This window comes from Scyliorhinus torazame, chromosome 4 (genome assembly GCF_047496885.1).
Source record: "Scyliorhinus torazame isolate Kashiwa2021f chromosome 4, sScyTor2.1, whole genome shotgun sequence".
Classification (NCBI taxonomy): domain Eukaryota; kingdom Metazoa; phylum Chordata; class Chondrichthyes; order Carcharhiniformes; family Scyliorhinidae; genus Scyliorhinus; species Scyliorhinus torazame.
In genome coordinates this window covers 63,155,061-63,171,517 of record NC_092710.1, presented here as the reverse complement: position 1 = coordinate 63,171,517, position 16,457 = coordinate 63,155,061, and the positions used below count along the sequence as shown (strand labels likewise).

Below are 16,457 nucleotides of genomic sequence, written 5' to 3'. Positions count from 1 at the left end.
GGAGGAAACCGGAGCAACCGGAGGAAACCCACGCACACACGGATGTGATAAGCTCTGTGTTACGGTGGCAGACCTAGGACGCCGATACGGTGGATTTCATATTGAGTTCTGGGAAAATGGGAACAGGTTTTAGAGGCAACAACAAGGTCAAAGAGTTCGCCTGGATAATTAGTTCGGATATCGGGAATAATTTTGCATGAACGGAGAGGTCAATGTTTGATTTCTTGAAGGTAGTCGTGATGAGGAGAGAGTCGGAATCCGAGGAGCGAAAATAATTAACAATATAGCTCACTTGGGAGCAGCCAAGGCACCCAGTCATATCCATCCGATCAGACGTCAGACTGAGACACTGGTGCGGTCAGAGGCTCGACCTGGAGTGTTTCACTGATGCTTCCCCAGGAGTGAAGCCGCATAGCCATTTCCACCATCTGATTTGTAGAAGGAGAGACGGGAATTATTGGCAACAGGGAATGGTAAGTGTCATGACTCCGAATGTGTTGCCAGCAATAAATTGAGTGATAATTAACGGTCACGTGAAGATTACTAAACAGATTGAATGTTGTTTTCGCAAGAACCGGATGTGAGGCAAAGAGAATTGAACGAGTTGCAGTGAAGGACTGATGGTGACTGTACTTTATCTTCCTGTAATTTTGTGGTCACTATGGCAGTCGCCCTGCACCTTTTTCATCCAAACCTCCAGCGGTTACCTCTTGCTGCATATGTACTTTCTTTTGTGGTCCTATTGGGAGTCTGGGATAAATATTACATTAATAAACAGGTAATAATGCAATTTAGCTCAGGCCTGGTCTCAGTTCGTATGCTTATGGATTATTTGAATAATAACAGTAACTGGATATTTTACAGCCTGCTTGAGCTGTTCTCTGAACTTGGATTGAGTGGCTCCATAAATAAATGTGTTTGTGCAGCAGCTTAAATTCCGCAGCATAAATCCGACTCTTTGAAATATGAATTCAGCCTTGCTGTAGTCCCGGGTATTTGCTCCTGTAATGTTATAATATAAGAAATCTACGACGTGTACCAACCACAGAAGAATGAAACTGCCGGATATAGTGAAGAGTAAAATCACAGACTTTCTTCTGCTTTCCATCTCTGGATCACTGTGATTTTCTCCTTTACTCTGGGCCCTCAGTCCCTGACGGACCCGGTTACTAACCAAGATGTGTCTCACTGTCAGAGTGTTGAGCAATAGGATAAAAGTGAATGGGAGCAGTGGGGTTAAAACATAATCAAACCAATCAAATACTACCCATGCTGGTTCCGTGTAATAGCTTGGCTTTATATAACAGAACCATGGTACGTTGTTGATTATCTCTCCAGGCTCCTGTGCAAAGTAGTACGGAATGCCCTTTACACAGAGCAGTCCGCAGGTTGTTGCGAGAACCAAAGTCGCAGTTTTCTCGGTGCAAAATTTTGTTTTTAGCTTCTGACAACAAATAGCCACAAATCTATCAAAAGTGAAAGTAACAGTAAACCAGACCGAACACTCTGTCGTTGCACGACGCAGGACATTGATAACACTGCACGCATGTGTGATGAGAAGAAAAGATCCCGGGAAATAATAATAAATGATCCGCCACATTATAACTTCAGTAGTAATGAACAGTAGATCTGCCGTTGCCATGGCCACTAAGTAGCGAGTAGTGCACGTGGAGAGACCACATTTCCCCTGGGACAGGATCACAATCGCAACCAAATTAACTGTAAGGCAGACAATGGGCAAGTGAATAGAACTGACAGATAAAACATTCACTGTGACAGAATGGGCGAAACATTAATATTAAAAGATGTTTGGTTTGCGTACGAGGTCAAAATGTTCAAAATCAGAACCCTGGCTTGAATTCACCTCCTACCCACTCACATTTGGGTTAAGATGAGTTTAGATAAGGGGAGTGCACACCAGCGCACACAAGAGGGCAGTTATCGACTGAAAGATTTTAATGAGGCTGGAAATCTGTTTAAACCTGATGGACAATTTTAACTCTGTGAAATTGCCCCCCCCCCCACCCTAGACTATATTCCGTCCGATATATAAAAGTCATATGATATTGGCCAATCCACTCCTTCTGTTCAATAACTGGAATTGGTTCCCATGGATAAGAAGCCCCTTCCAGCACCATATACTCTTGAGTGTGGAACCCCTTTCTCCTATAATCTGAGCTATCCCCTGCACACAGATCATCTCAGGACCATTCTGTAGCAGGGGATGCGACCCTCCCCAGGAATGAACGCCTTCTATCAGAGTTCAGCCCGTTTTGGACCTCAATGTTTAATTCCCATTTTTGTAATGGAGCAGGCAGCCCTCGTGTTTTTCCCATGTTCCTCATGTCACTGAACGTGTGTCTGCACCACATGGACTACGAACTTTCAAGGTCCAACTCACCTCTATGTTCTCAAAAGAAATTGACCACAGAGTAATGTGCTTTTCAGTGAATGGCACAGCATATGAATCGATAAAAGAAACAAATGATTTGGGAATATAAATAGGCAAAGCCCAATATTAATCCTATGTCATATGATGTAAGATAACACTTGGCCCACAGATTCTCAAGAGCCTGTTGGGACGGGTATGATAATCGGCATTAAAACATGAAGTATTAATATTTGGTGTAACTAACACACAGATATTTTGAGTACAATAGCAACGCTATTCAGATGCTTCGCTCTCTGCAGGTAGATAAAAACCGTCTTTATTGCAGCAGTTCGTCTGAAAAACAAACTTAACTTAATTAAACCATAACGAAAAAACACAACTGTCCATCTCCTTTGCAATCTATAACAGCTATAAAAACGTAGGCAGCGCCACGGAATTGAGTCACTGAAGATTTTCGTAATATAACAAGCTCCTTCACTACAGTTAGTCACCCACATTCAACAACACCCTATCGTGACAGGAACTCCATGAAGAAATATGACCACGAGGGTCAGGTATTCCATGCTTGTTGGAACTAACGCTAAGCACATTTCAACAGATACTTATTTCCAGTAATGCATTATACTGAGATTATGTATTGCAACGAAGTTGGTGATCTTTGTTCAATATAAATATACACTTAGAGATACTCCAACTTAGACCCTTCCTGGGAGATTAGGCTGCACTGAGTTCTGAATACACCGTACAAGCTGCTGCAGGAAATGTAATAGCTTCAAACTGCAAAGAGAGGTGCTTATGAGCCCAGGTATATTTCACAATAATTCCTGACCACTCAAATACTGAAGCAGCCCCTGTCCAAATGCAACAAGACCTGAACAATAAGCAGAATTTGGCTGACAAGTGACAAGTAAAATTTACGTCACAGATGTGCCAGACAGTGACCATCTGCAACAGGAAATGATCTAATCTTCGCTCCTTGACATTCGCAGAATCACAGAAAAATACAGTTCTGAAAAAGCCCTTCGGCCCATCGGATCTGCACCGCCGCATGAAAGGCACCTCATCTGCCAATCCAAACCCATTTGCGAGCACTTGACCCATAACGTCAAATGTTAATACCTGCCAAGTGCTCATCCAGGTGCTTTTTAAAGGATACGAGGCAACATTCTCTACCACCCTCCTCGGAAGTACGTTACAGACCGTCACCACCGCCTGGTTAAAAACGTTTTTCCTCAAATGCCGCCTGAAACTCCCGCCCCTCACCTTGAACTTCTGTCCCCTCGGAACCGGCACTTCAACTGTTGCCCATCTACCCTGTCCGTTCCCCGCACAGTCATATACACCTCGATCAGATCGCCCCTCAGTCTTCTCTGCTCCAGCGAAAACAACCCAAGCCGATCCAAACTGTCTTGGTAACTTCAGGGTCTGGACTTCCGGCAACGGCGATGTACTGAGCAGTTGCACATCAAGTGGCTCCCCCCCCCCCCCCCCCCCCCCCCGCGCACCAGCAAAATAGCCACTTTTCATCGGAGATTCGCCACCAAAAAAAACTCCTTCGCCCAACCTGAGTTAAACAGGTGAGGGCGGCGGGGGTGGGGGTTGGGGGTGGGGGGGGGGAGGGAGGGGTTGTCAGAGAGAAAGGGAAAATACCTGGAAAAAGACAGTCCAGGGTCCGAGCAGAGACCAGGAGTGGAAGGAGCCTGGAGCAGAAACAAACGGACGAGCCAATCAGTGCTTGAGGCGACGAAGCCCAAGATCCACCGGAATGAGAAGGGCAGACCAGTCGCACACAAAGCCCCCCCTCGGGGTGGGGGTGGGGGGGGGAGGGGTAACTGGATGAGGTTCTTCTCGGAAACACTAAAGGAACAAAAACAATAAACGAAAGTGGATACCCAGGCAGCGGTGAAGGGTGCAGTAGCCGAAGCCCAGAGACGCATGCAGCTCGCCCTGGACATAGCTGAAAAGAGACTGGAGGCCCAAGGAGCGACGATCATAGAACTGGAAAGGGCCGCGACGGACCAGAGTGACTGGATCGATGCCCTGAAAAAGAGGTGACGAGGCTGGACGTGACAAATGAAAGGTAGAGGGCCAAGATAACCGGTCGGGGTGACAAAACTTGTGCATCCTGGGCCGAGCAGAGGGGATCGAATGTAGGGACCCCTCAAACTATGTGGTCCAAATGCTGGGCAACCTGATGGGCAGGTAGACCCTTCCTCGCCCACCAGAAATAGACAGATCACGCTGGTCGCTGGGACCAAAGCCGAAAGCCAGGGACCAACCAAGGGCGGTGATAGCGAAATTACACCCTGCCAAGACCGGGAGAGTCCTGCGCTGGGCCAGGCAGTCCAAGAACTGCAGCTGTGAAGGACACAGAAGTAGAATTTCCAGGACATTGGGGCTTGCCTGGCCAAGCGTCTTTCCGAATTGAACAGGGCAAAGGGTGCGCTGTACAAGAACGGCGTACGTTTTGGTATGCTGTACCCAGACAAGCTCTGGGTCACATACCAGGGCAAGGAACATTTCTTTACAGCCCCGGCAGAGGCAGACAAGTTCTTCACGGAATGCGGGCTGGAGCAACGACAACAAGCGAAGCGATGAGGAGCCCACTGGAACAATCAGAAATGCGGCAATGGGCTGCCATGGGTGGGGGGGGGGGGGGACAGAGATGAACCTCTAACCCTAACACAACCTGTACTACCAACAGCAAGCCATCACCTAGGAAACCGCTTTATGCAGGAGATTGTGGCCTCGTTCAGGACAACAAGGGTAGCGACAGAGGGAAAGCAGAGTGACACTCAAGAAAAACACAGGATCAGACGGGTATGGGACGGGTAGGAACTTCAAAGCGCTGGCGTGGAAAAGCAGGACAGTAACTTAAGGGAGGGAAGTCACGTGACGAGCAGGATAGCTATCGCCGGGACCCCTGTCGCGACCCCCAACAAGAACTAACTAATTATGGCGTTCATGTGTGTGTGTGGGGGGGGGGGGGGGGAGTGGAGGGGAGGAAGAATGCAAGGATCGCCACAAAGGTCCTACAGCAAACGAAATCCAGGGGGACTAGCTCACCCAAACCTGCAGTACTACCACTGGGCAGTGACAGAGAAAGAGTAATGGGATAGATAAAGGAACCAGAAGCCGAATGAATGCGCACGGAGGAGGATTCCCGCAAGGGGACCTCCCTCCGGACCCTCGCCATGGCGGCAGTCCCATCCCCATCCAAGAAGTACTCAAACTTGGTGATGGTGGCAACACTCCAGTCGTGGAACCAGTTACGACAACAGTTTGGCCCAAGAAAAATGCACGATAAGACCCTCACCTGCAACAGCCATAGGTTTAGGCCGGTACTCACAGACGTCTCCTTTAAAAGGTAGAATGACGTTTCGACCAACGGCAGGGTCACAACACTGGATGAACTAATTGAAAGATTTCAACTAGCTGGCGGCAGCGAATACAGGTACCTGCAGCTTAAAAACTTCCGATAGAAGGAAACAAGGACATATCCATGCCGCCACGACAGTCACTACTAGAAGAATTACTGGACGCAGACATTTTAGGCAGAGGGAACTGGAGTAACATGAACGGACGACTGATGGACAGGGCCGATGCCAAACTGGACGTGACAAGGGGGAAATGAGAGGAAACACGAGGTTCGAAATAGGGTAGACCTATTCCCGAAATAGGGAATTGCTAATTTGGGCTAATCATGGATTTATTGAAAACTGCTTCCCTGGATTAAATGGAGGAAAGTTACCATGACCATGCAGACACGTGGGCTCATGATGCAAAAGCGGCAAACGAGGGATTCCGCCAATCCAGATAATTCATGGCAAGTGGAGCAACATAGTGGACGTGACCATCCTGTGGAAATTGTTCTCTCGATGTTCACAATCAGGCAGCTGTAATTTCTAAATATGAAAAATTATCCCTTTTCGTCCAAGAGTCTTGCGTGTCCAGGCAGTTTTTCTTCATCAGCTTCCGAATCGGCTGTTGTCATCCTGAATTTTCAGTATGTCTGTTCGCATCTGTGCATTCGTCCGGTCTTTTTAAAATCAGGCAACCAGTGCCCAGAACAGATTATGCAGGGTGATCCTTGCTCAAGGTGGTAGCTAATAAGCACTGTGATCGAGTGGGAAAGCAGTTGAACCTTCTACCGGGCACTGTGCACCTCTGAACGCTCCGAAGGGAACTCGGGTATGAAGCAATTCCGTCATGGTCTGGACATGCCAGTCGTGGGCGAAACTAGGAGGCAGAGGCTGGAAGCACCATTTGATCAGGGAGAAGTAATGGAGAGCATTAACACCATTCAAGGGAAAAGGCGCAGGGACCGGATGGATTCCCAGCCGTCTTCCACAACAAATGTGCGGCAGCACTGCAGCGCATTTGTGGGAGAAGTTAACAGACTCGATAGCAAGAAGTTTCCTGCCTCCAACCGTGGCACCAACCACAATCTCGCTGATACCTAAGAAAGACAATGTCCACAGCAAATGTGAATCTGACAGACGCATCTTGCAGCTCAATATGGACGCGAAAATAATGGCAAAAGTCCTGGCCATGCGAATGGAGAACTGCGTACCAGAGGTGTTAGGTGACAGCCTGACGGGTTTTGTCAAGAACAGGCAACGAACAATGAAAATCAGACGCCTTCTGAACTTGATATTGACCCCATCTAGGGAGAGAACACCAGAAGTGATCATTTTCCTGGATGCAGAAAAGGCATTCGACAGAGTCGAGTGCAAGGAGCACATAGTACTGTATTCGGTTGGATTTGGAACAGGGTTCATCTCCTGGGAGAAACTCCCGTGCACAGCCTCATGGCGAACGTACATACCGCACCACCAGCTCTCAATACTTCCAGCAGCAAAGGGCATATGGGCAGGGATGTCCGCTCTCCCCACATTTATTCGCCCTGGCAATTGAGCCGCTAGCGATCGTCCATCAGAATGGCAAAAAATTGGAAGGGGATTCAGAGACGGAACAGATGGTTACTCTATGCGGATGGTCTGTTCCTCTAGGTCTCAGACCCGCAAAAGAGCATGGAAGGGGTGACGAAGCTCCTGAAAGCGTTTGAAGCCTTCTCCCACTACAAACGCAACCTGAGCAAGAGAAATATTCCCGGTGTATCCGAAAGAGAGATGGGCAGAGCAGGAAGGGCTGCCGTACAGGCAAGCCCAAAGCAAATTCCGCTACCTGGGATCCAAATTGCCCATGACTGGACACAAATCCACACACCGTACCTGACTAGCCCGGTAGAAGAAGTAAAAAAGGACCTGCAGAGGAAGGACGTACTCCCACTCTCCTTGGCGGGAGGTTGCAGATGATCAAGATGAATTTGGGGGTGGGGGGGGGGAGAGGAAGAATCCAAGGATCCCCAAAAGGGTCCTCTACAGAAAATAAAATATGGGATGCCTGGCCTTCCGAAACCAACAACACTACCAGTGCTGCCACAGCAGGGAGAGTGAGGGGATGGGCGAAGGGGCCATAAATATAATGGGTGAGGATGGAGGAGAGTTCCTGCATGGATACGTTCCTCCGAGCCCTCACAAGAACAACACTGCTTTCTCCGCCAGCCAAACACTCAGCAAGCACAGTAGTAATACCACACTCTGGACATTGAACCAACTGAGACAGCACTCCGTTCTACCGTGGCCTCCATCTGCAGCAACCACGGTTCGTGCCAGTCACGATGAATGCCACATTAAACAGATGGAGACAGGACAGAGGGACAATGACAGTTAGGGACATCTACACATACGACACACTAGCGACGTTAGTGGAACTGATGGAAAGTTTGCAACTGCCCAACGGGAATGAACTGAAACACTTACAAATCAAAAACTTCCTCCACTATCTCAATGTTAGAGGAACTGTTGGACACAGGCGACTTAGGTGGGGGACGTCCGGGGACCTGTATGGGCAACCTTTAGGGGAGACGCGCCGCCAGCTGGAAGACACACAGAACAAAATGGGAGGAAGAACTACGGGTGGAAATAACATAGAGGCTCTGGAGCGAAGCCCTGACCTGAACAGGGCGAACTCCACATAATAATAATAATCTTTATTTTCACAAGTTGGCTTACATTAACACTACAATGACGTTACTGTGAAAAGCCCCTCGTCACCACATTCCGGCGCCTGTTCGAGTACACAGAGAGAGAATTAAGAACGTCCAATTCACGTAACAGCACGTCCTTCGGGATTTGTGGGAGGAAACCGGAGCACTCAGAGCAAACCCACGCACACACGGGGATAACGTGCAAACTCCACACAGCCAGTGATCCAAGCCTGGGAATCGATCCTGCGACCCTGGAGTTGTGATCAAAGAGTGCTATCCACTTTCCTACCGTACCACCACTCACTCCATCCCAGATGGAATTATGTAAATAGAACCGGTGGACGAACCAAGCCAATGTGCTTGCAGAAGGAGGGCTGGAAGATGGTCGATGTTATCTGGGTACTTTTGCATGTATGGCTACCTTCTTCCTTTTTCTTATTGTACTGTCACATGTAAACAAATTGAAACGCTAAAAACAGGGTAGAGACTCTGGAGCGAAGCACTTCACAGGGTTAACTCCACCTCCACATGCGCAAGACTTAATCTAACGCAACAAAAAGTGGTACATAGAGTCAACTTGGCCAGAGCCCGAATGAGTAGGTTCTTCCCAGAGGTGGAGGACAGGTGCGAACGATGCCAAGGAGGCCGGGCCAACCAGGCCCACATGTTCTGGTCTTTCCCCAGACTTGTCGGGTACGAGACAGCCTTATTCAAGCCAATGTCCACAGTAGTGGAGGGTGGGCAACAACGGAGTAGAACCAGGTCCCAGGTTCGATCCCAGCTCTGGGTCACTGTCCGTGTGGAGTTTGCACATTCTCCCCGTGGTTGCGTGGGTTTCGCCCCCCACAACCTAAAGATGTGCAGGGTAGGTGGATTGACCACACTAAATTGCCCCTTAATTTGAAAAAATGAATTGGGTACTCTAAATCTATTTAACAAAAAGAAATGTAAATAACACCAGGGGCACCACCCAGGTCCCCCTCCCACCCCTGCAGAAGTCCTATCTTGTATGTACTTATACTGTGCTCTGTATAACAAAAACAATAAAAACATTTTTAAAAACTTAAAGTTCCATTCCAGGCATCATCCTGGTGAAACAGCCCTGTACCCGCTTCATTGCAATCACATACTTCCTTCAATGTGGCGACCCGAACTGCACACAGTACTCCAGCTGTGGTATCGCCAATGTTCTATATTACTCCAACATAACTACCTTGCTTTTGTAATCTATGCCACGACTGATAAAGACAAGTGTATCATAATTCTTTTCCACCACCCTATTATCCTACCTTCAAAGATCTATTTACCAATACGCCAAAGTCTCTTTGTTCCTCGGGACCTCTCAACGTGGTGCCATTCATTGAATATTTCCTTGTCAAACTGCTCCTTCCAAAGTGTAACAGATGACACTTTTCAGGATTAAATTCCGTCTGACACGTTTCTGCCCATTTGACCATCCCATCTATATCTTCTTGTAACCTAACACTCTCAACCTCACTGTTAACCACCCTGCCTATCTTTGTGTCATCTGCAAACTTAATGATCCTACCCCCCACATAGTCAACTAAGTCATTTATATAAATGACAAATAATTGGGGACACAGCGCAGATCCCTGTGGTACACTACTGGGCACTGGCTTCCAGTCACGAAAACAGCCGTCTGTCATCGCCCTCTGTTTCCTACAGTTCAGCCAACTTTTAATCCACCTTATCATGTTCTCCTGTATCCAATGTGAATTTGCCTTCTTTATAAGTTCCCATGTGTGACCTTGACACATGCTTTGCTGAAATCCATGTATACTACATCAACTGCATTACCTTCATTGAATGGCATTGTCGTCATTGAAACTCCCACTATCAGCATCCTGGGGGGGGGGGGGGGGTACCATTGGCTGGAATATTACCTGGAATAGCCATATAAATGCCATGATTACAAGAGCAGGTCAGAAGGTAGGAATCGTGGCGAGTACCTCACCTCCTGACCTACCAAACCGTGTCCATAATCTGGAAGGCACAAGTCAAGGGTAGAATGGAAGGCTCTCCTCTTGCCTGGATGAGTGCAATTCCAACAATCCTCAAAACCTCCGACACAATCCAGTACACAGCACTGGCTTGATTGCTATCCCTTCCACAGGATGGAATCCATTCAACACCGACGCAAAAAACAGGAGTGTGTACCTTGGACTGGTGGACTGTAATAACTAACCACAGCTTCTTAGACAGCACTTTCAAAACTCACGGCCAGTTCCAGCTGGATGGACGAGAGCAGAAAATACATGGGAACACCGCCATCTGCATATTGCCCCTCGAGTCGCTCACCATTCTGCCTTAGAATTATATCGTCTTTCCTTCACTGTCTCTGGGTTAATATCCTGGAACTCCCTCGCTAAGAGCCCTGTGTGCGTACCTACACTGCATGGACGTTTGCGGTTCAAGAGGCAGCTCGCCACCACCTTCCCATGACCAATTACCGATGGGCAATGGTCTTGGCAGACTTAGCAAAGCCCATATTTGGCGAGTAATTTAAACAACACATATTTGCTTCAGTAAAACAATATCATTGATTGGGTAACTGTTTTACGGTAAGCACAACATCAGGATGCAACACCATCAGTAAGAGAGTAAACCAAAGACCAGCACACATACAGATTTAAATAGCCTCGCATTTATGACCACTTACCAGGAACACCAATAACAGCAAGAGTAGTGTAATATATTTTCATCACATTATCAATTGGATAATGCATTTCGTGTGTGAAGTGCTCTGCTCCTTCGTGCTGCAAACTATGATCTGTCGAACTTTACGTCAATATATTTTCACAGCCTTTATTTATACCCCATGGAAATTCCACGGGGATACTGAGATTACAACATTGTTCATTTACATAAATAAATCAGGTTACAGCAGATAATTAATGTTCTGTTTTGACAGAACACATCTGGTGATGACACTCTCTTGTTTAATTCTGATCACAATAAATAAGTTTCAAAATAGGAACTGTATTCTAGTAGCAATGGTTCTATTCACTCACAGCCATCAGTTCCGTTACGAAATTTGATGCTGTTTCAGTGATGTCCTTTACTTTACTGTGATCATTAATAACCAAACGCCAAGTGTCTCTTTCAGAGCTGTTTCACTGATTAAAAGATTAAAAACAAAACAGCAAAAAGCCCGTTTTCCTTTTTGTCTTCATTCTTTGTCTCTGGGATTCAAACTTTTGTGAAATTCTAGTCTTATAAGGCCGCTAGTGCTCATTAAAATGTGTATAACCGTGAATGCATTGCGCAGAAGAATCACATCAAATGGTACAGCCGGTGTTTGGGAAGGCAGTGGCGTGGTGGCGTAGTTGTATCGTCACTGGATTAATAATCCACAGACCCAGAAAGAGACCTGGAGATTGGATCCTGGTACAGCACATGGTGAAATTTGAATCCAATAAAGGTTGGAGTTAACAATGATCATGAAACCATTGTCAATTGCCGGAAAATCCCATCTGGTTCACGAATGCCCTTGAACGAAATCTACCATCATTACCTTGTCTGGCCGTCATGTAAATCCAGATGCAGGTAAATTGTAATCCCTCTTAAATGCCCTCCGAAATGGCGGGTTGTTCTGGATGGGCAATGAATGCTGGCCCGTAAATTAATTTTGGATGAGTTGAGTATCTTGATTTCCAACTTCATTTTTAATTTAGAGTACCCAATACATTGTTTCTAATGGAGGGGCAATTTAGCGTGGCCAATTCACCTACCCTGCACATCTTTGGGTTGTGGGGGCGAAATCCTCGGAAACACGGGGGGGGGGGGGGGGGGATGTTCAAATTTCAGACGGAAAGTGATCCAGAGACGGGATCGAACCTGGGACCGCGGCGCCGTGAGGCAGCAATGCCAACCACTGCGCCACCGTGCTGCCCTCTTGATTGATAACTTAAAATGAGAGAACCAAACGTTGTTACTTTCACAAGACTAAATAAAGGGGTTTGCGTGCTAATATGAGCCTTTAATACACAATGCCAGGTGATGTTATTTATACAACCAGAGCTACATTTCTTTCGGTGAAATATTTACTTTTCAGCTTCTGTCAATAATGCGTACAAATCAGCCAAACAAGTGAGTGACGGTGAACCAGACCGAGCAGTCATATGGAAGATGGCGTAGTCATTTCATTCATTAATGAAAATCATGAAATGAAACCATTGGACTTATATCAACAGAGGGGTGAGCTTACCGACGATATAATCAAACCCAGATATGGATATCAGGTCGGAAGTAGTGCTCGGGGAGATTGCACTTTTCCAAGGCAGGATAAACATTACTCCTAAATTAAGTGGAAGGTAAAGCAACAGAGTTCTAAAAGGATTGACGACCTATTGCGAATTTCATTAGGTATTGAATTAATCGTGCACAAAAGAACAAATGAGAAAGTATGTTACTCTCTAACTGTTGAACTCAATGTTAATCATAACCCCTTACTTCCTCCTTTCTTCACATAACTATAAATAATCTATACATTCTCATTTCTAACGAAGGGTCGTGAACTTGAAGCATTACCTCTGTTTGTCTCTCCAAAGTTTCTACCAGAATTGACAAGTAACTTCAGCATATATGTTTTATTTTCAATTTGTAGCATTAACAGCAGTAGCTTTGTTTGGAAAAGTAAAAAGTTGGAGTGACTGGGGAATTCAAAACCTGGAATAGGTATAACGAAATTTAATAATTTTAAAACACTGTTTGGAAATGGGTCCATTGAATTGCTCGCTGCGAGTTAATTTAAAGTAATTTGGGCTAATGATGGATTTATTGAACACTGGTTCCCTGGATTAAATGGAGGAAAGTTACCATGACCATGCAAACACGTGGGCTCATGATGGAAAAGCGGCGAACGAGGGATTCCTCCAATCCAGATCATTCATGGCAAGTGGAGCAACATAGTGGACGTGACCATCCTGTGGAAATTGTTCTCTCGATGTTCACAATCAGGCAGCTGTCATTTCTAAATAGGAAAAATTATCCCTTTTCTTCCAAGAGTCTTGCGTGTCCAGGCAGTTTTTCTTCATCAGCTTCCGAATCGGCTGTTGTCATCCTGAATTTTCAGTATGTCTGTTCGCATCTGTGCATTCGTCCGGTCTTTTTAAAATCAGGCAACCAGTGCCCAGAACAGATTATGCAGAGTAGAGACCCGGAACTGGTCCGGACTTTGGGTTTTTTGTCTGGAATTCAAGTCCATTAGGTCACTTCGCCAAAACCTTGCTCAAGGTGGTAGCTAATAAGTACTGTGATCGAGGGGGAAAGCAGTTGAAACCTTCTACCGGGCACTGTGCACCTCTGAACGCTCCGAAGGGAACTCGGGTATGAAGCAATTCCGTCATGGTCTGGACATGCCAGTCGCGGGCGAAACTAGGAGGCGGAGGCTGGAAGCACCATTTGATCAGGGAGAAGTAATGGAGAGCATTAACGCCATTCAAGGGAAAAGGCGCCGGGACCGGATGGATTCCCAGCCGTCTTCTACAACAAATGTGCGGCAGCACTGCAGCGCATTTGTGGGAGAAGTTAACAGACTCGATAGCAAGAAGTTTCCTGCCTCCAACCGTGGCAACAACCCCAAATATGTGGGGTGGGGGGGAGGGGGGGTTGAGGGGGGGAATCCAAGGATCCCCAAAAGGGTCCTCTACAGAAAATAAAATATGGGATGCCTGGCCTTCCGAAACCAACAACACTACCAGTGCTGCCACAGCAGGGAGAGTGAGGGGATGGGCGAAGGGGCCATAAATATAATGGGTGAGGATGGAGGAGAGTTCCTGCATGGATACGTTCCTCCGAGCACTCACAAGAACAACACTGCTTTCTCCGCTAGCCAAACACTTAGCAAGCACAGTAGTAATACCACACTCTGGACATTGAACCAACTGAGACAGCACTCCGTTCTACCGTGGCCTCCATCTGCAGCAACCACGGTTCGTGCCAGCCACGATGAATGCCACATTAAACAGATGGAGACAGGACAGAGGGACAATGACAGTTAGGGACATCTACACAGACGACACACTAGCGACGTTAGTGGAACTGATGGAAAGTTTGCAACTGCCCAACGGGAATGAACTGAAACACTTACAAATCAAAAACTTCCTCCACTATCTCAATGTTAGAGGAACTGTTGGACACAGGCGACCTAGGTGGGGGACGTGCGGGGACCTGTATGGGCAACCTTTAGGGGAGACGCGCCGCCAGCTGGAAGACACGCAGAACAAAATGGGAGGAAGGATTACGGGTGGAAATAACATAGAGGCTCTGGAGCGAAGCCCTGACCTGAACAGGGCGAACTCCACCTACACATAATAATAATAATCTTTATTTTCACAAGTTGGCTTACATTAACACTACAATGACGTTACTGTGAAAAGCCCCTAGTCGCCACATTCCGGCGCCTGTTCGAGTGCACAGAGAGAGAATTAAGAACGTCCAATTCACGTAACAGCACGTCCTTCTGGATTTGTGGGAGGAAACCGGAGCACTCAGAGCAAACCCACGCACACACGGGGATAACTTGCAAACTCCACACAGCCAGTAATCCAAGCCTAGGAATCGAACCTGCGACCCTGGAGTTGTGATCAAAGAGTGTTATCCACTTTCCTACCGTACCACCACTCACTCCATTCCAGGTGGAATAATGTAAATAAAACCGGTGGACGAACAAAGCCAATGTACTTGCAGAAGGAGGGCTGGGAGATGGTCGATGTTATCTGGGTACTTTTGCATGTATGGTTTCCTTCTCCTCTTTTCTTATTGTACTGTCACATGTAAACAAATTCAAACTCTAAAAACATGTAATATAATATGGGAAATCAATAATAACCAGTTGGGGTGGGGGGAAATTGGGTGGGGATGAGGGGCATATTGAGGGATTAGTTTACATTGATGTGGGGAGAGAGTGTTGGAGCGGTTATTCCTCTTATTGTTCGGTTTCTGTAAACTTTGTACAAGAAATCATTAAAATTCCAATACAAATATTAACAAAAGTCACACTAATTGAAATACCAACGCATGCGTGTTAATGGCCCCAGAATGGGTGGAATGAAGCATTCAAAAGCAACGCAGCCGAGTTGAGAATCTCCGAGTTCAGCTTGATGATGTCTGCCAAAGGAGATCGCTGTTTGCCCCTGCCGTTGCAGTGACAGCAACTGAGATCGCACCAGGGAGCGAATGTTAGAACATCGAACATACAGTGCAGAAGGAGGCCATTCCGCCCATTGAGTCTGCACCGACCCACTTAAGCCCTCACTTCCACCTTATCCCCGTAACCCAATCACCCCTCCTCACCTTTTTTGGGCACGAAGGGCAATTTAGGATGGCCAAACCACCGTTGCGGTGTCTGCACGTCTTTGGACTGTGGGAGGGAACCTACGCAGACACGGGGAGAACGTGCAGACACCGCACAGACAGTGACCCAGCAGCGAATCGAATCTGGGTCTCTGGCGCTGTGAAGCCACAATGTTATGCTGTGACTGTGATATCGTCCTGCCCTAAAATAAGGTCACCGATAAATGGATGCTGGGGAAGATTTGACAAACATGTGATGGAGCACAGGGCACTTTTTTAAAAAGTTGGTACTACAGATTTTGCGCTTTCATCAAACAGGTTTTCCCATGATTTTCTATTTTCCAACATTCGTTTTTCAGCTCGCTGTTTTGATCTAAAACCGTGCATCGACGAAACGTCTAAAGGCACTGCTGAGATTTGAACTCAGAATCACCTGTTTATTAGACAGGCGCTTTAACCGACTAAGCCACAGCGCCGATTGTCATCCAATCCGCTGGCCTGAGACGCGTTTCTGTTTTTTGCGGGAGTCATTCCATTCGTGATATCTTATCAGAGTGGACCTAGGGGTTACAAAAAAATAATTCGGAAGCCTGGGTGTTAGCTGGAAGACGGTGCAGCCATCAATAGTTTCGCAGAGGAAAGGCGGATACAAATGTGATCAGATGGAGGAACATGCATGGTATCTGGCAAGGTGGC

General features: G+C 46.8%; 1 protein-coding gene and 1 non-coding gene across 2 annotated transcripts; both read right to left on the bottom strand.

Annotated features, from left to right (window-relative positions):
- Positions 1 to 808: 808 nt before the first annotated feature.
- On the bottom strand, positions 809 to 11,191 carry LOC140411372 (probable G-protein coupled receptor 139). The gene is made up of 2 exons (XM_072500492.1): positions 11,125 to 11,191; positions 809 to 1,719 (listed from the first exon to the last, which is right to left on the bottom strand). The coding sequence occupies exons 1-2, from the start codon at positions 11,189 to 11,191 to the stop codon at positions 809 to 811; spliced, it is 978 nt and encodes a 325-aa protein (XP_072356593.1).
- A 4,972-nt stretch (positions 11,192 to 16,163) lies between these two features.
- trnai-aau (transfer RNA isoleucine (anticodon AAU)) lies at positions 16,164 to 16,237 on the bottom strand. Its single transcript has one exon. It is a non-coding gene; the product is annotated as a tRNA-Ile (tRNA).
- Between the last annotated feature and the right edge of the window lie 220 nt (positions 16,238 to 16,457).